The 22,499-nt window shown below is 38.9% G+C and overlaps 2 protein-coding genes across 7 annotated transcripts in view; one reads left to right on the top strand and one right to left on the bottom strand.

The window, feature by feature from the left end:
* LOC118808008 (basic immunoglobulin-like variable motif-containing protein) overlaps positions 1-12,544 on the bottom strand; it is a 15,049-nt gene extending 2,505 nt beyond the window's left edge. Inside the window, exons 1-6 of one of the 2 annotated variants that reach the window (XM_036570313.1) lie at positions 12,429-12,544; positions 7,290-7,839; positions 2,514-2,643; positions 2,320-2,415; positions 580-684; positions 396-490 (exon numbers count right to left, since the gene is read on the bottom strand). In XM_036570313.1, coding sequence (XP_036426206.1) covers positions 396-490; positions 580-684; positions 2,320-2,415; positions 2,514-2,643; positions 7,290-7,761 — 898 coding nt within the window. In that variant the 5' untranslated portion in view covers positions 7,762-7,839; positions 12,429-12,544. Of the gene's footprint in view, positions 1-395; positions 491-579; positions 685-2,319; positions 2,416-2,513; positions 2,644-7,289; positions 7,840-10,705; positions 11,018-12,428 lie in introns of those variants that run through there. The other variant, XM_036570312.1, reaches the window with a different exon arrangement.
* Positions 12,511-22,499, top strand: si:ch211-201h21.5 (uncharacterized protein LOC555526 homolog). 5 transcript variants are annotated; one of them, XM_036570317.1, is made up of 6 exons: positions 12,511-12,599; positions 16,483-16,674; positions 19,626-19,811; positions 19,961-20,072; positions 20,143-20,279; positions 21,658-22,499. In XM_036570317.1, exons 2-6 carry the CDS (start codon positions 16,492-16,494, stop codon positions 22,012-22,014), a joined length of 975 nt encoding a protein of 324 aa, XP_036426210.1. In that variant the 5' UTR covers positions 12,511-12,599; positions 16,483-16,491; the 3' UTR covers positions 22,015-22,499. The 5 variants fall into 5 exon arrangements, with proteins under 5 accessions (XP_036426210.1, XP_036426213.1, XP_036426209.1 ...); XM_036570320.1 differs by having other exon boundaries at positions 12,528-12,613; XM_036570316.1 differs by lacking the exon at positions 12,511-12,599 and adding an exon at positions 12,620-12,840.

The raw sequence follows: 22,499 nt of genomic DNA, 5'->3' as shown, positions 1-22,499 counted from the left end.
CAGAGTATGCTTTTGTAATTTTTCTGGTTGCTAAGTGATGCTGCTCTGTCAACAGTACTTTGTCAGCAGATTAGCTGAGAAGATTACACAGCATGAAACTGTGACTGTGATCTCTGTTCATGTACAAAAGGATCTTAAAAGAATACACCATAGTTTTGAGGTGCTGGTGATGCTAATCATGACATGCGGAACAAAAAACACACACACAAGCTCCATACAACCACAGTTGTCACAACACCGCTGCCTAGCCAGAACATCCAGGGTGATATTCACAGCTCAGTGGAGAGATACTTTTTGACCATAGGTTTGAAGCTTGAACTTTATATTGAAGCTTGTTCTTTATATTGGTCACTGATTTTCTAATATGTGATTGTGCTAAGTAATATTTAACTCACCTGTCTCTCCTGCTGTTTTGTGCTTCCCATGGGGTTTGTATAAAATATACGAGCATCCTCGAACACGAAAGTGATCATTGATCTGTCTGAACCATCTGCACCAAAACAAAAATAGAGTTGGTGAAAAGACTTCAGCTGCTTCAGATTTCTTATAGTTGCCAAGAGCAAGCAGAACAAATCATACCGCATCAAAGTGGCATTGCCGGTAAAGGGTCCAAACTTGATGTCTTCAAATGGAGGCTGGAAACCGAGAATATGCAGGGCCTCCTCTTGGGAAATGGGTGGAAGGCTGACAAAAAAAAAAATAAATAAAGAGTTACTATTTATTGTTTCTGAAGCAGGCGTCTGACAGCTCTCGGAGATCAAAGGAACATACTCGGTATGGCTATAAAAAGAACAAGAACTGTGAGAAAGTGACATTTGTTTCTAAGTACTAACTATAAATCAACAAAAATGAAAAATATCCTTTGTCTGCTTACCTGAGGCTAGTTTCCTGAAATAACTAATTCACTGAATCATTCCACACACCACAGATACAGTGCAGCCCAGAAGTAATTGGACAGTGAGAATTTTTTGCCCCTGTATTCCAGCACATTGCAAAATATCTTTAATTGAGGGCATTTACTTCTTGTGTGAACTATATAGGAATCACAGCTGTTCCTACTAAGAGACCCTCATTTAATAGGGAAATAAATAAAAAACTGTCTATTGTTGCTTGGTGAGATGTCTAGCACTATATCATTAGTTCATGCACAAAAGGGATAACAGAAGGTGCACAATTGTCTCTAGATGTGACATTTGTGTCTGGATTTGTCACTGTTTTTCTCAACACAAGGACAAAAGAAATCGTAATGCAAGAATACATGAGTCAAAGCTGGGATGTCCTGGAGAGCTTAGCAATAGCAAATAACCTGGTAGACCATGGAAGACCACAGTAGTGCATGATAATAAAATACTTTATTACTTTAAATTACTTTTGTTACTTAGGTTAAGGAGAAGCTGTTGAACAGACCAGGAACACTATCCAGGATTTTATGCTTTAAAAGGGCTATGGAAATCTAAATAGTCTGTAGTATTTTCAGTTATATTCTATGAATGTCTACAAAACTTTTTTCCTGTTTAACTTTAGTGGAAAAATTGTTTATCGAAACCTGTGTTTTTAATGGAATGATGCCACTTTTCAGCTATTACAGAGAGAGAAAAGGCTACATCCTTTTTAAATAGGTGCTCAAATAGCTTTATATGGCAGAAAAACGTGATGTCCCGTAAAAAAAGAAGAAGAAAACATGAAAAAATGAAATAAACATTAAATCCTTAACAGCAGGTTATGGAGAAAATCAGGGACGCCAAAGTCGCAACATACAGGAGTTTACAGATGGAAATATGTGAAACGTAACTTTTTTTTTGAAAAATCAAAACATATGCGACAACAGTTTTTCCAGGAAGTGAGGTAATTACATAATGCATTTTTTTAAAAGTCAGTTTGGTGTAAACAAGCTGCTGAACAGCAAAATTATATTTTTTATGCATTCTCATTTTACCACTTGTAATTTGTGCAGAAAGTCGATTAAAAGGACATGTTGGATTTTACCCGTTTACCAAGGTAAACTGAGGGCAAAAAGCCCCTGAAACAAGGAGAAACTTTAGGAAGTCGTAGATTGCAAAGGATGTGCATCTATTAGATACATATTTACAATTAAATATACAATGTTAAGTTGTACAATCACGAGTGGTTACCAGAAATAGAAGCCCATAATAAAGTTCTTAAATAGTCCTGGTTTCACATCAAATATACTGACGTACAGAGCTCAAACAACACACTCATCTCTTCACAATTACTTACAAACTGCACTGAGATTTACGTTCAGTCTCCTTAGTTGAACTGAGCAAAAGTTCTGAAGTTAAAGAACAGCAGGTTACATACCTCCCAGCTCCTAAAGTGCTGTACAGGAAGTTCCAGCAAGAGACAAGAGAGGAAATTCCACATGAAGTTTTATACTGAGGGCGACTGATGCAGTACCTAAAAATGTAAAAAGAACAGCAAAAAAAAAAAGAATGACTGACTGTCCTGTTACTATGTTCCCAAACTGAGCATTAGGGCAAGAGCTACACTGGTACCATCGGCGCAGGTCCAGGACTTTCCTCTGCTTGATCTCTTCCAGAGAAGCTTGTGGTGGAAGGTCCAGCAGGTTTCTGCTCGAGCGGTCAGATGATTTCATTTTCTTTGGAGCAAATTTCTTCAGATTACCTGGAAAACAAGTAGAACTTTCAGCACTAGAAAGAATTACAACATAATGATCTACACTGTATGGGTTCATACTAATGTCTTGGTTTTATACAATCCTTATTCCATGGAATTTTTCATTCGCTGTCATGACAGATTCAGTTCAGTGATATAACAGTGTCACATTTCCATTACTTGTCATGACTTATGTCAAAGTTTGATGCTGTGACAGCTTATGTCACATGATCATTTTTCCTGTGCATCAAACATTATGGCATCTATCATAACAATTACCGGTAAAGGTAACATGACACCGTCATAATTATTGAACAAAATCACGTATGACATCTTCCACATGTTTATGGCATGGTTATGTCAATGTTATGTAGCAGGGTTCAAGTACAGTGTTACTAAAATGAGTTTCAGGACAGTTTGCCTTTCACCATAAAATAAAAGATTCTGAAGATTATATCATTTATATTATACTTGACTAAATTAGGACCCAATGAAATATGTCCATCTGAAAAAACTATGATGGGAGGTGTGGTCAGGTATTAGACTATCAGGCTAGTCAGTAAAGGCTGCACTGAATGTTTTGCCTGAATCTTCTTAGAATTACTCTTTCTATTTCAGTTATGAAACAAAACCCTAAGAAAATGATTTATGAATGAAATGGACTGGGTTCAGAATGGTTTGTTTGAAAATTGTTCACGTTTAGGTTGATGTGTTCAAGTAAGTGGCTTTAAATAGGTCATACAACCATTCGGAATCCCTGTGGTGTCAGCCAATCATGACTACTAGCCACTGAGCTACAGGCTAAGAAATAAAACATTTCCTTCATAAATCATTTTGCATTAGTTTACTTCTTACACCTGTCAAATTTTTTTTTGCCCTTTCAGCCAGAGAAAAGTAGCGAAACTGAGGTTAATTATTTAGACAGCCTGCTGCCTTTCTAAACTCAGCTTTTAGTTTGTTGTTCTCCTCATCAGATTAGTCATTTCTGTTCTATGAGAAAACCGTTCTGGATTTGAATGATGATTTGAAGACTGTTACTAGAGTTATGTGGCTGCAATAAGATATCAGGCTTTCTAGCAGTTTTTCCAAAAGTCATCCACATATCTTCTAGACACATCATCAGAAGGAGGTTTTCCTAGTCTTTAAACCATAAATCTCGCTCGATGCGATGCGAGTTAGCATGTTTACAAAGGATGCAGCAATGGTTACATTTTAATTTTTAGGCTGGGGTGTCCCTTTAAGGGCATTAAAAATAGCTACCACAACCTAAAATATTCAGTATGAGATCAGGACAATAAAATCAAAGACTGCTGCTTGTCACCCTTCTCTGAGGGGAGGACAGTCTAAGAAGAACTGAGATAAAGGCTTTAGGTCTTGCTAATACTTGTTTTCTTTCAATCACACTGTGAATCTGGGATGGCAGATGCTCTATTTGTGGACTCTTTTTCTTTGGGGCTGCAGAAAGCAATCTGGCAAAAAAACAAAAACTATTCAAATACATTATTTTAAATGATAGTTTTCGAAAGAAACAGTGTGATTACAAGCATGTCTTCGATTTAATAGTGCCTCTATTGTACATCTGTGGGATGCAGAAAGATGACCCAGTGGTTGTCACTGGACAATGGCATAAGATTACATAAGCAAACGGTACCAGATGGCCAGTATGACTATTTATTTTCCATATTTTGCAGTAAGCTTGCAGTTTCATGCTGAAAACAACGTGCACTGTTATATCCACCCATGCCGGCACTCCATATTTTATACCTAAGCCAGCACTCCAACCTTTTCAATAATGAAATAGTTTGGCTAAAATAGTTTGGCTTTCCCCTCACCCAAGACATATTTGTTGTCTGAAATTCAACTCTTTAGTTTTGTACTGGAGCGACAAGGCTAATGTAGTAGTAATGGATGCTTATGGACAAGCAATGGAAGCTTAAGTACACCAATTAGCATTGAGCTTGCTTCAGACCACATTGAGCTGTTAAAGTGCCCATATTGTGGAAAACCAAATTTCCTCACTTTTTAATAAAGGTTTTTGATGTAATATCTAAACATTGTTTAACGTTTTAACACATCACTCACTCTCCAGTTCATATATGGATTCTTATACTGAATTGGCTTTAAGTTGAAAACTCATTTTAGACTTTTAACTGTCTTGGACCTATCTTTATTTTATTAGAATAAATCATTGCATTGGTTGCATTTTGTTACTACCTTTACAAAAATAATTCCTCTGAAACTTTACCCAATGTTTCAGTAGTAACCATGTTAACTAATTTTGAGCATAACTCAAAAATTCTAGCCAGTACATGACTAGCACACACAGTTTTGAATCATAATACTTTTCATTAAAACACAAAAAAGTTTACTTAACTGCAGAAAATATGTGTTTCAGTAGTAACAATTATTAAGGATACATATTGATTTTCAGATTATGGGACTCTTTAAAACAATTTTACTTAAAACAATGTGATCAAAATGCTCACCATGTGGCCATGAGGGACGGGGATGCAGTCTCACTTGCTGCTCTAAAAGGTAGGGGTGTTGCTAAAATAAGACTCTACCTACAGATTAAAATTCTTTGCATTTCGGTAGTGACATGAAAATGAAGGACAGCATTTTTTGAGTTTTTTCATTTAAAAATTATACTAATGATGAATTTAAATCTTTCAACTTTACTTTAATGAAATAAAAAAACAGGATTGAAAAAACAAAATGTAAGTATTATTTTTAAAATTTAAGAGTTCGGGAAAGCCACCTCCCAATAGAAAGTACCTTATAAATTATGATTTTGTACATGCACTATATGGGTAAAAGTGTGTGGACAGTAATTACTGTGTTCAGATGTTTCAGCCACACCTACTTCTAACACGTGTACAAAATCAAGCACATAGCCAGGCAATCTTCATAGACCGTAGTAGAATGGGTCATACCGAAGAGATCAGTGACTTTAAATGTGGCACTGTCATAGGATGCCACCTTCTCCACAAGTCAGTTCATGAAATTCCTGCCCTGTTAGATCTGTCCCGGTCAATAGTAGGTGCTATTCATGTGAAATGGGAGCACTAGGAGCAACAACAGCTCACAAAGCAGTAGACCACACAAACTCACAGTGCAGGGCTGTCAAGTACTGAATTGCATAGCATGTAGAAAATGCCTACTCTCTAGTGCATTAGTTACTACAGAGCTCTAAACTGCCTCTGGAAGCCACATCAGCAAGAGAACTGTCAAGAGCTTCATGACACGTGTTTCCATTGCTGAGCATCTGCACACAAGCTTAAGGTCACTATGCGCAATGCCAGGCGTCAGGGGGAGCGATGTAAAGCACACTGCCACTGGACTCCGGAGCAGTGGAAACATGTTCTCTGGAGTGATGGATCATGAATCACTAACTGGCAGTCTGATGAACAGGTTTGGTGGATGCCAGGAGAACACAACCTACCGTAACACGTAATGCATAAGTAAAGTCTGGTGGAGGAGGGATAATGGTCTGGGACAGTTTTTGAGGGTTTAGGGCTTGGCCCTTAGTTCTAGGGTGAGGGTAATGTTAATGCTACAACATACAAAGACATTTTTGACAACTATATGCTTCCTATTTTGTGGCAACAGTTTGAGGAAGGCCTTTTCCTGTTCTAGCATGACTGTGCACCTGAGCACAAAGCGAGAGTCATAAAGACATAGTTTGACGAATTTGGTGAAGAGAAACTCCAGTGGCCTCCACAGAGCTTTGACCACAAACCTACAGAACACCTTTGGGATGAATTGGTGCATCAGTTGTGAGCCAGGTCTTCTTACTGAACATCAGTTCCTGACCTCACAAATACTCTTTTGACTTAATGTGCACATATTCCAGTAGACACTCTCCAAAATCTTATGGAAAGCCTTCCTAGAAGAGTGAGAATGTTATAGCTGCAAAGAGGAGGCAACTCCATATTAAATGCCCACGGTTTTGGAATCAAATGTCCAACAAGCTCATGTAGGTGTGATGGTCATATATGTGTGTCCATATACTTTTGGCCATGTATTGTTTTTAGCTTATTACTATGCCAATTAATGCCTTGGGTTTAAATAGATCATAACATAATCCTTTAAATATCTAAGGTGTGAGTACTTAAACAAATTGTTCCAAATGGAAATTGAGGTACAAAAAGCCTGTTGATTTATTGTTTTCGTGATGTCACAAAAAACAGTGCATTTAAATACATATTTTCAGCCTAGTACAATTTTACCTCACCCACTACAATTGAAGTTATACCAATAAAGAGTGTTTTAAGATGGAGGTCATTACATAAATCGCACAGCAACAAAAACAGCCTGTTAAATTTTAAGAGCTGAGAGAGGTTGTTGGAAATAGTCATATAAAATATCAATTACAACTGTTTTTGGCCAAAACCACACCAAATGTCAAAAGTGGACCTCAGGAAAAAAAATGAAATACAGGAAAAATGTAGAACTAGGCTTTAATCTCAAATGGACTTGCTTATGTGGTTTGCGACACCATATAAAATACTGCTGTCTATAAAAATGGACAAACATACATTGTATAGCTAAAACTAGTAGTAGCAGTCTAAAGTCTGTAACTTTTTCCATTTTTATAGACTTTATTTTTTAAGCTGAAGTATTGTTTAAAAGAAATTACATGTGAAGGAACTTACTGGTCCTGGTTTTCCGGGTTAAGACTGCATCAAAATCAGTGGTGTCGATCTCCCAGGCTAACACAGGCTTGGAGTTGCTGGTCAACACCTCTTCCATGTCACAGTCCTCAGCTAAAGGTGTATTGGTTTCTCCAGCCAGACACTGCGAGACACTGGTAGTGTTAGACTGAGTCAGTGATGCCCCGCTATCGGAGCTGGTCTGAGGAGCATCTCTGGGTGTGATGATAGGACGGGCCTGGTTGAGTAGTGCGTAGTCTGAGCAGACTGTGTAGAATTTCTCCCGGGAGTGGGTGACCGGGCAGGTCCATGGAAGCTGCAGCTCAGCGCTGGAGGCCCGCCTGACTCGCAGCGAGTCGCGGGTGAATGGGTTCAGGAAGCTGCGCTCATCCTCTCTGGCCGGGGCCCGTGCTGGGGCCGGCGGATCACTAGCACCAGATACGTTACCGCCTTCACTTTCTGCAGTGTTAGGCATTGAACACTTGAGTGACAAGAGAATTACCTATTGCAGGTTACAGTCCGGATGGTATTGCTGTGCTGTGATGGCTTGGTCCTGTATTAGAAAAGGTGGACACAAAAATGAGTCTGACTAGAGCGCAAAACTCTAAACTACAATTTATTTGTTATTTTGGAAATGCGTACATTCCACATAGTATCAGTATTACTGCATGTAGTTTCATTTTAATTATTTACAATTGAACTTGGGAAGCTTTCACCTAATCTACAATCTACTTAAATTACTATTCTTTAGGAATCTATTCAACACATCATAAAAGCTCACATTACACCTAGATTCGATTTCATTTTTATAATACAGTTCTTCAATTCTTAACATGGATACATGATATGGGAACTGTGGGCCAATGCCAATATCCAGTATATTTCGTGTACATATTTGCCCAGACAATGCAATATAAAGAGTACATTTATTTGTACTGTAGGATTACAAACGCAGTAATCCAGTGTCCCTATAACATTCTGCTCTTCCAGAAAACAGTAAATACGTCATCAAATACTGTTTTGAAATATTGAAATCTAAGCAAACTATTACTATGATAGTGGAATACAGAGAATAAAAACAATACATGAAGCTTTTTAGGGATTTTAACTTTTGAAGATATCCAGAGAGTAGTACTTTGGCCAAAAAATAAGTGTATATTTTATTAAATATGATTAAAATATCTTATAATCAATTCTAAGATTACAAAATTGATGCAGCTGAAATCACATACTACATTTGTACACTCCAACGAAATGTCTGACTAAATGATCCCTCTTCTGAAACAAACAACTGTTAAACCATCTTTAAAAGTTCAACACTAAATTTTTGACTCAGTGTCCCCATGTACAGTAAGAAATGTCCAGTAAAATCAGGCGCTGGTTTTACATATGGAAAAAATTAGAATACAGCATTTTAAAAAATCTGAACTCTCCATTTTGTTGTTTGTTACCATTTAATGTGGCCAAAGTAATGAACTTGCCCTCACACTGAGGAGCATCAACACCAGCGAAGCAAAACTCCAGTCCGGGAGGCCTGACTCAGTCGGGTGATTCTCCTGCTCTACTAAACTTGAACTGATGAGCTGAATCAGTGTTTGAACAGGGAAATCCAAACTGTCCTAAACTCTGGCCCTGCATGACCTGAACTGAGCTCCCCTGATCTTCTGTTAGCAGGTAAATTTTCACTATATGTGTTTATCTCTCATGGTACACAACTCTCACGAGTAAAAATTATGGCCAACATCTACTGAATGCAAGAACAACTGTCCAACACAACTGTAACCTTTCACTGTGAACAACATGCAAGCAATGCGAAGCCTGCCACCATTCTCACACAAACAACAAAGTGAATGGAGCGATAGCTGTTATGCTGGTGTTTCCCACCTTCAGCTGCCCTGCACAGTTTCAGGTTTCCTTGCACCCGAGTTACATCATTAGGTGATGATCGAGTTCCTTCCAGAGCTGAATCAGATGTATTAAAGCAGGAAAACACAAAACTCTGCAGTTCAGGTGGCCCACAGAACTGGAGCTGGGAAACACTGAACTATGCAAAAACAGAGGCTCCTCAACAGCTACACACTTAACGAAAGCTGGTTCGTCAAGGGTTCTTTACACTGTTAGAAATAATGGTACTGTGTAGGTACATTTTTCCTTCAGCAAGGTACAATGATAATGTAACTGAAAGCTACAACAGTGGTTTTAAGGTCCAATTGTGTACCTTCAATAAGTTTTCACAAGTGAAAAGTATGTATTTGTACCTTTTCGTGACCTAATGTTTTAAAAGAGAACAATAAAATAAAAAGCCTGGAGACGAGACGGGGTGTGTGGAGTCAACTGTGGACACAACTTAGAAAATGTCATTTCAGTGGATTATGGTACAGTTATGTTCCCTGACTAAAGGTACTGAGATGTACCCTTGAGGGTACCACCCCAGTGACGAGAGGTACCACCCCAGTGACAGTTCCATACCTTTATTTCTGAGAGTAATAAAGTAAAATGGAACAATTTCATGCTTAAATAGGTCTTTAAGACTGATAGGAAATATGTTATATATGGTTCTATAGAGAATCGTTTTGAAAAGATTATTATATAGCACCAAAAAGGGTTACAAGTTTGACAATGTAATAATAGAAGAACCCTTGGGTGCTGTATAGAACTCTTTAATATGGTTCTATACAGAATCTTTTTTTGAAAACACCTTCTCCATCAATCTGAATAATCACTTCAGCATGAAATGGTTCTAAACAGAACTGCAGCCCATATTAACGAACCCTTGAAAAACCATCTTATTTAAGTGTGTAGGTGTCTGTTCTGTACTGTGTACTGGGAAAAGTCGTGCACAGTGGGAGAAAAGAAAGACTTTTCTTCAGCTCATGGACAGCTGGGAGCATACATCGGTTCTTCATAATGTGATCCCATACGAGGGTAAATGTTAATAGACTTTGTGCAATGGTGGCCAGGGCCACAAGCCTCCACTGACCATGTACAAAGCAGTCAGTGCTCTATGCTGGGTGTGTTAAGTTTAAAGCCTGTTATAGACGGCAAGGCTCCAGGCTGGGCTAAACAGAAATAAGGATTATACGTTTCACAAATATGACTACAGATTCACACCCACTCTGGACATTTTGCTACAGCAGCAGCAGTACAGGCATTATTCAGGTCAAATCTCATCACCGGCGGCGTTTTCGATTATTTAAAATGACAGTTCAGAAAATCAGACTTTAAAAAGTGTCTCTGTGTGAGACTAAGAGGCTGTTAGCAGTTCTAGGCGGCTACAATGCAGACAGCGTTACTAACAATAATAATCCGCCCTCGGAGGAGGTGGCGACCTGCCGCGGCTCGGAAAGGTGTTAAAACACAACAGATTTTTTGCGTTTAATGACAAACAGCACAAACGCAGTCAGGATGCGGAAACGTACCTCAAGACAGGCGATTTCGTGAAGATAAGGCAGATACATGGATAAAGGAATAAAAACATCCGTCACTTCACAATCCGTTCGCTATTTCTGTTAAGGGGCTTCAGCGGTTTATACCAAGGCGAAAATCAGAGGGGGGGTCCGAATCCACAGCGAAAAACTCAGCGTCCGACTAACAGCTCTAACAAATCATTTTATAAGCCATAACCTACCATACTAATATAGAGGGAGAATTCAGTTAGACCTGTCTGACATTAATCTCCAGAGCTGGCTGTGTAGGATGAGTATGAGCCGCTCCACCCCACAGCTTTTATTTTTTTTACCAGAGAAGCGCAGCCGAGGTGAGACTTGAGCGCCGCTGGTGCGCTCGAGTTACGCAGAATTTGTGCAGCGACTGTAATCCAGCAATCAGCCCACACAGCGCACTGAAAAGGAGAACACTCACTCTGGGTCTCAATTTGATCATTTCTCAAGAAGCAATAAAATCGGCCACCAAAATCTCAACAAATCACTCTCATCATTTTAATAATCACCTTACACACACACACACACACACACACACACACACACACACACACACACACACACAGATTATGTGCTGTCTAAAAGAATTCAATTCATTTCAATGAGAAGCCAATCTGTATTAGAACAACTGAGAGTTTCCCTTAAATTCTCCTTTTATTTCACGCTTAACTTCAAACATACACACAGTCTTTAGGTATAAATGGGTTAAAATACATCATGTGATGAAGTTATAAGTTTAATTTTGAATTCCACAGATTTTTCAAATATTTTAGTTAGTTAGTTTTTAAAATATGTTTATGGCAGAGAGGCAGGGTGCTTTTTTTTTCAGATTCACCACTGTTTTACCATAAACAACATTACATGAAAAATCTCAGAAGACATGCATATTTTCACTGAATGTTTTGAGGAGAAAATAAAATCTATTTGCGTTGTAGAAATCAGAACCCTTGGTTCCCATCACCAACACTGTAAAGAAATGTGAATGAATTTAGTTACATCTCAATTATTTAATAATACAGAAATTCCCCGTTAATTTAGGCTGAGTTTAAGTTAATTCATAGAATTATACTCCACCTTTGCTAACATGTCTCCAAATACTGGTATGGCAGTATGAAAGAATTTGAATCATATATTTGGGAAGCAGTATCTTTCTATGTGTAACAGTGCACACCTGGGCAGATGTTTTGTTCCCAGAATACAATTAAAGGGGCCACATCCTACATTTATTTTAGTTTTTTTCTCTGAGGCCCACTTTTTGTGGCTTTATGTACAAAAAAAATTGTAATTAATTTTGCACAGTCATTTTCCAGACCTCTGTTTTGATTGGACACCCCAGTCCAGGCTGAAATATTACTACGAATTCATCATGAATGGATGGAGCTAAACTGCTGAAGACTGAATAAGTGAATATATGTAAACATAGAAACAGTTCATTTAGAACATGCTGTTTATCTAAACTAGTCCTGTGTAGTCGCAGGTTTTCATCCTAATCAGGCAGGAGCACGCTTGATTCTAGTTGTTTAATCAGTTAAGCAGGTGTGATCCTGCTTTGCTGGAATGAAAACTTGCAGCCACACCAGCCCTCTGCAGATAAGATTGGAGACCCCTGATCTAAACCAAAAGCAGGCTAAGAAAGTGAAAAAATCACCCTAAAGTAGACGCCTTTCTTTGTAGAGGAGATGTATATGTAGCTGAAACTTACCACGATCAGGGAGGTCTCCTATCAATGTCTCCTGTATAATCTTCACATTTTATGAGACAACTGGCCAACCTGTTTACATGACTAATTATTAACTGAAGGCCAGAATCCATCATCTGTGTGAAGGGAGAGAGTGGTGTCAAAGAGCAGTGGTTTAACTGTACTGGAGCACTGGTAGGTTTACACTGGTCAGTGTTACGTGATCATACAGAAAAGTGAAGTGACAAATAGGTCGGTTAAACCTACAGTCACTGTGAGTGTTTAGTGTGGAGGGCGCAGGGAGCAGGGAATAGGGAACAGGACACTATACAGGCACGATCACCTCTGAATGAAACAGACTGCGTACCGTAGACGGGAAGCTCCCAGAAAGTAGTAACCTGAAAACGGGCGGTTCTGCGCAGATCTGCGGTACACGGTAACCCACGTTAACCCACAGTTGCTGGTTTCGTCCGCCAAAGTGAGTGGAAGTTAGCCGGGTCGAGTAGCAGAGGCGCTAACCTGCTAACCGGGTGATCTAACCGTAGATATACGTGTGTGTGTATTTGTAGCAGCACGCCGTCCTGTTTCACTGCTGGATTAGCAGAGTAGTGTCAGTGTCCTCATTAACGCGCTAAAAACAAGTTCTTGATGTATAAATTCTGTTCTGCCTAATTTAATAAAAACACTGAGCGTCTGTTTTTAGTGAGATTCGTGGCTGATTCATGATGGTCCTGCTGCAAACTGCTGTCAGCAGAAGACCAGGTGCAGTACTGAAACACTACTGAAGGCATTAGAGCCGTTCTTTTTACTGTGTGCCGTTTAAAATACAACATAAAACGACAGTTTTACCTGTTTATGTGATAAAACTTTACAACTGTTTCCTTTGTCTGACAAAAGCGTACTTTGGTCAGAGCCGGTTTATGAGCCCGGCCAGTTCCTATTTCCTCCATTATATCAAAAACATGACAGCGAAACAACAGAGGGCGCTCGCTCGCGACTGCTCAATGAATAGGAGTAAATGGAGCTTAACGGCTAAAAACAAAACGTTAAAATAGTTTCTAATTACTTGCTCATAACTTTCCTTTAGTTTTAGAAAGTAGAAGGGTGTATTTCACTAAAAAAGCAAAGAAACATCTATATGTTACCTATATAGGTTTTGGACAGCAGGACGCTAGCTTTACTGCTACTGAGTGCTGATTAGTTGGCGAGCAGAGTAGCTCATTGGCTGTTCGCGCTCACTGACGTCATGAACGTATATGAGGCGCCATTTTAAACTTACATAACTCGAGTTTAAAAATATAACAGCAGTGTTAAAATGTTATATGCTATTCTGTGTTCTGGAAATGATTGTATTCTTTTACATTAAAAATGTTTGAGCAATTATAAACTATGATTTTGCTCAAATGCTCCATTTTAACCCATTCATTTTGGACTCACTCGGGAGCGCCCTCTTGCACCTTACAAACCAGGAAGACATTACAGAGTGGTAATTCTCCTTTCTGCTTTGTTCTCTGCTTTGGTCAGTGTGGCAGGGCTTTACAGAGCGACAGCAAACTATGAGAAATAGTCAAGCGCAGATACAAGATTGCACGCTCTTGCAAATGAAACCTGTGTGGTGTGCGCCTGTGTTTATGAAACTGTTTGTGTAACTTGTAGTCTGTTATGCAGTGTGTGAACTATTGCCCCTACTTGGTGTGCGTGCAATATTAAACAACATTCCCCAACTGCACAAGCCATCTCCGCAAAATTTGTCTCGTGAACTGCGAAGCAGGCTAAGTGGTCGTGTTTGTGGTAGTACCTGACAAATTTAAATGTTTGTAAACAATAGGTTCTCACCAAGAACAAAATGCCAAAAAGTTGCAACCATACATTTGTTTGTGAGCTCCTGCTGGTGTGGGTTTCTCTCTCAAAGATGCACGCAAAAGCTACTTTGCTATTACTGTCCCCTTGCGGGGAAAGTTGGATTGTTGAGGAGAAAACGATCTGTGTGCTCTCCATTGTCGTGTGGAGTGAATCATACTCATCCTTTACAGCCAACACTGTAGTAGACTAATCTAAACCTTTTACATGCTGCTTCTGCTTTTTTCTCCACAGTTAAAAAGACAAGTTGTTCCACTTATTAGTATGAATACTTTTTAGAATATTATTACAGATATTTCTCCACAGTATTTCTATTGTACTACAACACTTGCAATTTTCGGTGCTACCTGTTTGTTAAGTTTACATACAGCCCTGCGGTGTGGGCATTAACACAAGCCCCTGGAGTGCCCCCATAAGACATTACAGACTGTTCTGTACTTATACTTTTCTCAGCTCAGATCTACATGTTGGGCTTTAAGTTTTCACTTACTATAAGTAAGCTGCATAAAATCTCTTTGAGAGTGAAAAAAACCCTTAAGAAGATGAATTTTCTCATTTTCATCACAAGTTTTCGACAGCTGAAAAAACATGGTGAGTAAACCTAACCCTAAAGGGGAAATCAACCAAATTATGCAAATGCTTCCATTATTCTATGACTGAGATTGTCTATTCAGAGTGGTTTGATGTGAAATGATTAATTGCAGAGAAACTTACTGATTCAGATTTCTTTATAGTGGAGGTGACAGGAACCAGTGGCCACCATCTCCATCATTAATGGATTTTAAAAAGTACATTGTGGCCCAAAGGTTTACCTCAAAACTGTCATAGAACAATGTCTTGGGCTTCAGGCAGCATATTCATAATAATTTCATGTAAAAATTTGAGCTGTAGCTTTTAGAGGCACTTAGACATAGCTCTTCAGACATCTGATTCCTATCACCACCACTGTGAACAATTCTGATTTGGTAGGTTTGTCTACAATCTTAAAAAGATGGTTCTTCAAGGGTTCTTTAGTAAAAGGAATGGTTCTATGTAGAATCATGGGTTAAATGTTGTATGTATGTGTGTTGTGTTGTATATGGTTCTATATAGTACCTTTTTGAAAATGGTTCTATGTAGCACCAAAAAGTGTTCTCTAGTTAAAAGCTTGACATTGTCACAATAGCAGAACACTTTTTGGTGCTATGTAGAACCATTTTCAAAAAGGAGCTAACTAGAACCATACAAAACACATTATCTGCCAATCTGAAGAACCATTTCACCATGCAAAGAACCATTTAAGCATGAAATGGTTCTATCTAGAACTCATGGTTCTAAATAGAACCATTCCCTTTACTAAAGAACCCTTAAAGAACCATTTTTTAAGAATGTAGAGCTAAGCATTTCCCATCAATCTACTCTAAATTATTTTGTTTACATCAAGTGACTTATGGAGTAAGTCTGGATGGAGTCTATCAGTGCAGAAGGAGAACTTATTTTTCTCTAATCTGTCTCCAGAACATCTTACAATGAAATGCTTACATAAAGCTCTTATTTTCTCCTAAGGAGGATTTAGAAGATATGACTCAGAAATCAGAGACTCTTCATGAATACAGTATAGAGATCTGCTGTATTTCTCTTGAGAAATTAATTTTAGGAAGACATTTTTCATTCGGGAGTGGCCACTGTGCTGTTGGTTCTTGCATGGCTGTGATTTTGATGCGTGGCCTGTTCTTTCCTCTACATCACATGGTTATTTTAAAAGCCCAGACTGTACTTTAAAAAGCACCATAGCTGCCCTGCAGCACTACTTCACAAAGCATCACAAATCAAATAGGCACAGCTAGCTCATGTACAAGCAATCTGATTGCGAAATGTTGTTTTAAATCATAAGCTCACTCCAAGACCATGGAGGGACATGTGGAGAAAACAAGTTAACAGAGTAATGATGGTTATAAATGAGTGACTGACATTTGCCACTGCAGGTCAAATGAAGAACACTGTGTCTAGCCCTAAAGTGAAATAATAATAATAATAATAATAATAATAATAAGTTACATTTATATAGCGCCTTTCACAAACCCAAGGTCGCTTCACATAGCATGGGAAATTTTGCCAATATGTTTGTGAATGTCAGGGGCATTGGAGAGAACTTGCTTTACAACTTTGCTAGACCACAGATAAGAGTTTGATTGTTGTTGAAGGTCATCAGTACATAAACAAATGATGTGGTTTCCAGGCAACCAGAATGACTCAGAAGTTGATGATCATAGACACTGACTGTGGCATTGATGATGCCCAGGCTATAATGCTGGCTCTGGCTGCACCCAATGTGAGGATCCTGGGCATCACCTGCTGCTTTGGGAACACAGATGTTGATAACGTCTGTCAAAACGTGCTACATGTTCTGTCAGTCTGTCAGCGGACTCAGGTGGGTAAAACTACACAAACCTAGTAATAATTACAGACGTCCGTAAACATATTTGTGAAATTTTGAATTTACCGAGGTAAATTAATAAACTGTTAAGAATGTAAATGCTAAGGACCTGTCAGCAGGTCCAGACGTCCTCACTCTAATAAATACATACATTGCATTGTAGTTTCATAGTAATTTCTGGGTAATTGATAGCAATTACTGAATAATAAACCTTATGATAAATGACTGAATTATAATCTGCACTTTAAGAGGTTAAGCATTTTTATCCAGAGGATGGATGTAACAAGAATAAACACTCACTGGCCACTTTATCAGAAACCAGTTCCTTGTAGCTCCACCTTGCTGGGGTATAGTTAGAGACTGTAGTCCATGCACTGTTCTTCTCTAGTCTTTCACCAGTGGTCAGTTTCTGAACACAGAGCCACCTGTGGCTGGATGTATTTTTGAAAGGTGGACCACTCTCATCCTAGCACTGAAGTGTCCCCAGCAACACCACTCTGATACACTCATACCATCACCACACACTATATCATGACACTACTGTCAGTGATAGTGCCGTGCTGGCCGCAGTCTGCCAAGGCCTGTCACAATCATGAAATTTTAGCTGACAGTTAATTGCCATATAAATAATTCCGATCAATAATTTAATTGGCTCAAATAAACAAACTTTACTCATCACTGCTAACCCTAAATGTGTTATAGCACAAAGTCAGAATTTCTTTTTTTCCCTCAGACCCATAATGTGTGTCAATAGAAAAATGCAAATAAAACTTATTTTTAGATTTTTTTTTCCATTATCAACAGTACATATAAAAACTCTATGTACGTCATTTGGGTTTGAAATAGAATGGCTTGTGCTGTAGACATCACAGCCCTTGGTTCCTATCACAACCACTGTAAAGAAAATCTAACTGAAGTTTCTCAAGAACAGGGCATTTCACATCAAACCAATCAAGTGTGAATGACTTTGTTCACATCTCAACAACTAAATTATGTAGAAAATTTTAAAAAATCTATGCAATGAATGTGAAAGTCTGCGAATGTGGAAAATAACTGAAATCAGCTCAAATACAGTGGGGCAAAAAAATATTTAGTCAGCCACTGATTGTGCAAGTTCTCCTACTTAGAAAGATGAGAGAGGTCTGTAATTTTCATCATAGGTACACTTCAACTATGAGAGACAAAATGAGAAAAAAAATCCAGGAAATCACTTTGTAGGATTTTTAAAGAATTTATTTGTAAATTATGGTGGAAAATAAGTATTTGGTCACCCACAAACAAGTAAGATTTCTGGCTCTCACAGACCTGTAACAACTTCTTTAAGAAGCTCTTCTGTCCTCCATTCATTACCTGTATTAATGGCACCTGTTTGACCTCGTTATCTGTATAAAAGACACCTGTCCACAGCCTCAAACAGTCAGACTCCAAACCCAACCATGGCCAAGACCAAAGAGCTGTCGAAGGACACCAGGAAGAAAATTGTAGACCTGCACCAGGCTGGGAAGAGTGAATCTACAATAGGCAAGCAGGTTGGTGTGAATAAATCAACTGTGGGAGCAATTGTAAGAAAATGGAAGACATACAAGACCATTGATAATCTCCCTCGATCTGGGGCCCCTCGCAAGATCTCATCCCGTGGGGTCAAAATGATCATGAGAATGGTGAGCAAAAATCCCAGAACTACACTGAGGGACCTGATGAATGACCTGCAGAGAGCTGGGACCAAAGTAACAAAGGCTACCATCAGTAACACACTACGCCGAGAGGGACTCAAATCCTGCAGTGCCAGGCGTGTCCCCCTGCTTAAGCCAGTACATGTCCAGGCCCGTCTGAAGTTTGCCAGAGAGCATATGGATGATCCAGAAGAGGATTGGGAGAATATCATGTGGTCAGATGAAACCAAAATAGAACTTTTTGGTAAAAACTCAACTCGTCGTGTTTGGAGGAAGAAGAATGCTGAGTTGCATCCTAAGAACACCATACCTACTGTGAAGCATGGGGGTGGAAACATCACTGCTCTAGAGGAGATCTGCATGGAGGAATGGGCCAAAATACCAGCTACAGTGTGTGCAAACCTGGTGAAGACTTACAGGAAACGTTTGACCTCTGTCATTGCCAACAAAGGTTATGTTACAAAGTATTGAGTTGAACTTTTGTCATTGACCAAATACTTATTTTCCACCATAATTTACAAATAAATTCTTTAAAAATCCTACAAAGTGATTTCCTGGATTTTTTTTCTCATTTTGTCTCTCATAGTTGAAGTGTACCTATGATGAAAATTACAGACCTCTCTCATCTTTCTAAGTAGGAGAACTTGCACAATCAGTGGCTGACTAAATACTTTTTTGCGCCACTGTAATTTGATCAGGTGATTATGTAATAAATGGGATAGGCCTAGCTTTACAAATAATATCTGGTCAACCAAGGTCATGTGTTCAGAAACTGACCAGTGATAAATGAGCAGTAAAGGGTGGTTGGCAAACTGTGCAGCAACAGATAAGATTACAGTCTGTAATTGAAAGATTTTGTTACAAAACGCATTATAGACCACTTTCAAGATTTTTTCTCCATGATATACATTGTTGGGAGTGGGCATTACACATATAATATCAATGCTATATTATGAATATTACCACCTTCAGTAGAGAAATAAAAATGTGTTTTTTACATTATACATCATCATCATCATCATCATATATCATCATTTCAACATTTTGGAATGAAACTCTTCAATAATACACCTATATGCTGAACTTATAAAGCAGGTGAAGCTCATAAAGTGGCCAATGTGTAGAGGTTTTTCTAATGAAGTGGGTGGTGAGGGTATAAGCTAAATGATAGATGACTGTTAGATTGCATAATGCACACAGAAACTGAAATTAATTTCTAGTCTCCTGGGTGGTCATTAATGTAAGTTTGGGGGGGTTCATACATCTCTTTAGATTCCGGTCTTCAGAGGGTCTGCTGGCCCTTTGGTTGGAGCTCTGAAACCATTTAAAGATCATTTTGGGACTGATGGGTTGGGAGATGTGCTGGAGGACAGAGACTCAGATGTTTGGAAAAAGCAAACACAGAAAGAGCATGCAGTTAATGCTCTAATCCGACTGGTGAATGAACACCAAGGGCAGGTAAGGAAAACTGGTTATTCAGTGTGACTGATAACCTGCATTATCAGTGAATTTTCTCTTTTTGTCTTTTTGTTTCCATCTTGGCTTGTATCAACACTTTTCTGCCCTCTTGTGTTTGACACAATGTATTGCCTCTATTCATGAAAAAGGTCTCCCTTGTGGCTCTGGGTCCGCTCACTAATTTAGCTCTGGCTGTTAGGCTGGATCCCAGCATCCCTAAGAAGCTTAAGGACTTGCACATCATGGGTGGCAATATGGAAGGTAGGAAAATTACAGCCTTAAAGCTGCTTTAATTAGCAGGTTTCCGCTTAACCAGTGTTTGCCTTTGCAGGCAAGGGAAATGTGACGCCATGTGCAGAGTTTAATTTCATCATGGATCCCGAGTCTGCTTACATAGTCTTGGAGGAATACCTGTGCCCCACACACGTAGCAACCTGGGAGTTCACCTGTAGAAACAAGCTCTCTTGGGTAAAAACCACATAGCTGGACCAATATCCTTGTTTGAATTGCTTGCTGTGAGTTGAGTACTAATGAGGTGCCCTACACTGCCCTCTTTTATAATGGTTTAATTGCTTTAGCTGCTTCAAAAGTCAGGTTTTTAAAATGTTGCATAGGGGAAGAAAGTTATTAGAAGTTATACAGTGCTGTGTTAAATCAGGAGACCACCATTCATTTGATTCCTAGTCCAAAAAACCATTAAGCACGTTATTCATTTTTCAAGAGATATATTTCTGAGGAAACTAGATAGGATCCATTTGAATAAAGAAGGTGAAAGTCAAAGGAAACAGAGTGAACAAACTGTAGTACAAAAAAAAAATTCTTAAAAGATACAGAGTAATTGGGACTAACAAGCATGCAGGACCTGGCAGACCACCAGAACTGTCGCCATCAGATAAACAGTACTTAGATTTTTCATCTTTGAGAGAAAATCAAGCTCCATTCTTGCTTAATATCTGAAAAAAAAAAAACAGATTTTTCCACCAATCCTTCCTCTGTGAGGAGACAATTCATTTCGATAAGCCTGAAAGGATGTGTAGCTGTCAAGAAGCCATTACTGAAAAAAACATAATAAGACAAAAAAAAAAAAGAAGAAAATTAATTTTGAAATTAAAGACACTGCTGATATTCTTAGAACAATGGACTGACCACAGATCTCAACATCAATGAATGTCTTTGGGAATGTGTTTGGATTGTGAAAGACAGAAAATGAAACCAACTTCTAAGACTGAACTATGGAGATGTAGAAAAATATCCATGCAGATGTCCTTAAAAGGTGCAGTGTGCAAGATTTAGTGGCATGTAGCAGTGAGGCTGCAGATTGCAACCAACTGAATACCCCTCCCTCACCAAGTGTGTAGCAGAACCTACGGTGGCCATCAGGTTTTCTGCCATCACCTGTCCCAATTCCGTTTTGCATATTCATGTTTTTGCTTCTTTAAGAATGAGAATTCATCCTCCCTTGTTTTTTCTTGTGCTAAATATTAAGTATGATACACTAATGGAAATATGTTTTTGTACAACATATTCCATTTTTGCTGATAAATCCCCCTAAATCTTACACACTGCACCTTTAAAAAATGAAAGTCTCCTGAAAAGAATGGAAGCTGTAATAATGGAAAGGGTGGATACCCAAAATACTTAAATACTGGTATGGTACCGTTTAATTTCCTATCAAATATGGTTTCTGCCTGTCCCCCCTGACACTGAAAAATGAATAACTTTTGCATATTGGCTGTTTTGACTGCAAATGAAATAAAGGATGGTCTCTGACTTTTGCACAGTACTAAACATACTACTTGAGTTTGTCAATTAAATGTGAATGTCTTTACTTACTTTGTTTCATTAGGAATTTTTTGACAAGTTGGTCAACCAGGACACCGCAGCTGCTCGGTTTATGAAAGCGATCACCTCTAAATGCTGGGCCTTCTCCAGGGAGCCTGGGATTGGGATGAAAGATGCATTTTTTGGGCCGGGCTTTGTACCCTATGACGCATATGCTGTGGCAGCATGTGTGGACAGTACCGTGGTGACAGAGAGGACAGAGTATGCCGTTCGTGTGGAGCTCCAAGGAGAACTGTGCCGAGGGTTCATGGCACTGGACCCCAGCAACAAGCTGAACAAGAGCCACCGTGTGTCTGTGATGAAGAGCTGTGATCTCAGCAAGTTTAGCTCGATGCTCATGGCTTCTTTACAGCTACCATGAGGAGTTACTGCAGGATTTAAGTGGGTCTGTGGCAGGTGTGGTCTTCAAAGGTCTTTAAAAGGTCCTTTGGTTAGCCTCTTTACATTCCAACACTACTACACATTCAGGGATCTACTAAATGATATCATCTTTGTTACCAAAAGTTAGCATTACATATTTACCTCAAATGTCTTCACATGCTGACAGTGGCCTACCTGCCCACTCACATGAATCCACTTTCATCCACTTATTTGTCTGTAATGATGCATTTAAAAAATATCTCACATTAGACAAGCCTCTTTTGACCTCAACTTAAACATAACAATGACATTTTTGAGGCATCATGCACTATGACAACACATATTATAAAATGCCAAAACACTTCTACTATGATAAGCATAGGCTGGAAAAGCCATGCTTCAGCACCAGGACAATCCTTTGGACTCTGCTTTCATGCTGTCACTTTTAAATATCCTACAATAAAGTATTTGTTCTCTTCACCCAAA

This window comes from Colossoma macropomum, unplaced genomic scaffold, assembly GCF_904425465.1.
Source record: "Colossoma macropomum unplaced genomic scaffold, Colossoma_macropomum, whole genome shotgun sequence".
Classification (NCBI taxonomy): domain Eukaryota; kingdom Metazoa; phylum Chordata; class Actinopteri; order Characiformes; family Serrasalmidae; genus Colossoma; species Colossoma macropomum.
This window is presented reverse-complemented; position numbering and strand designations above follow the sequence as displayed.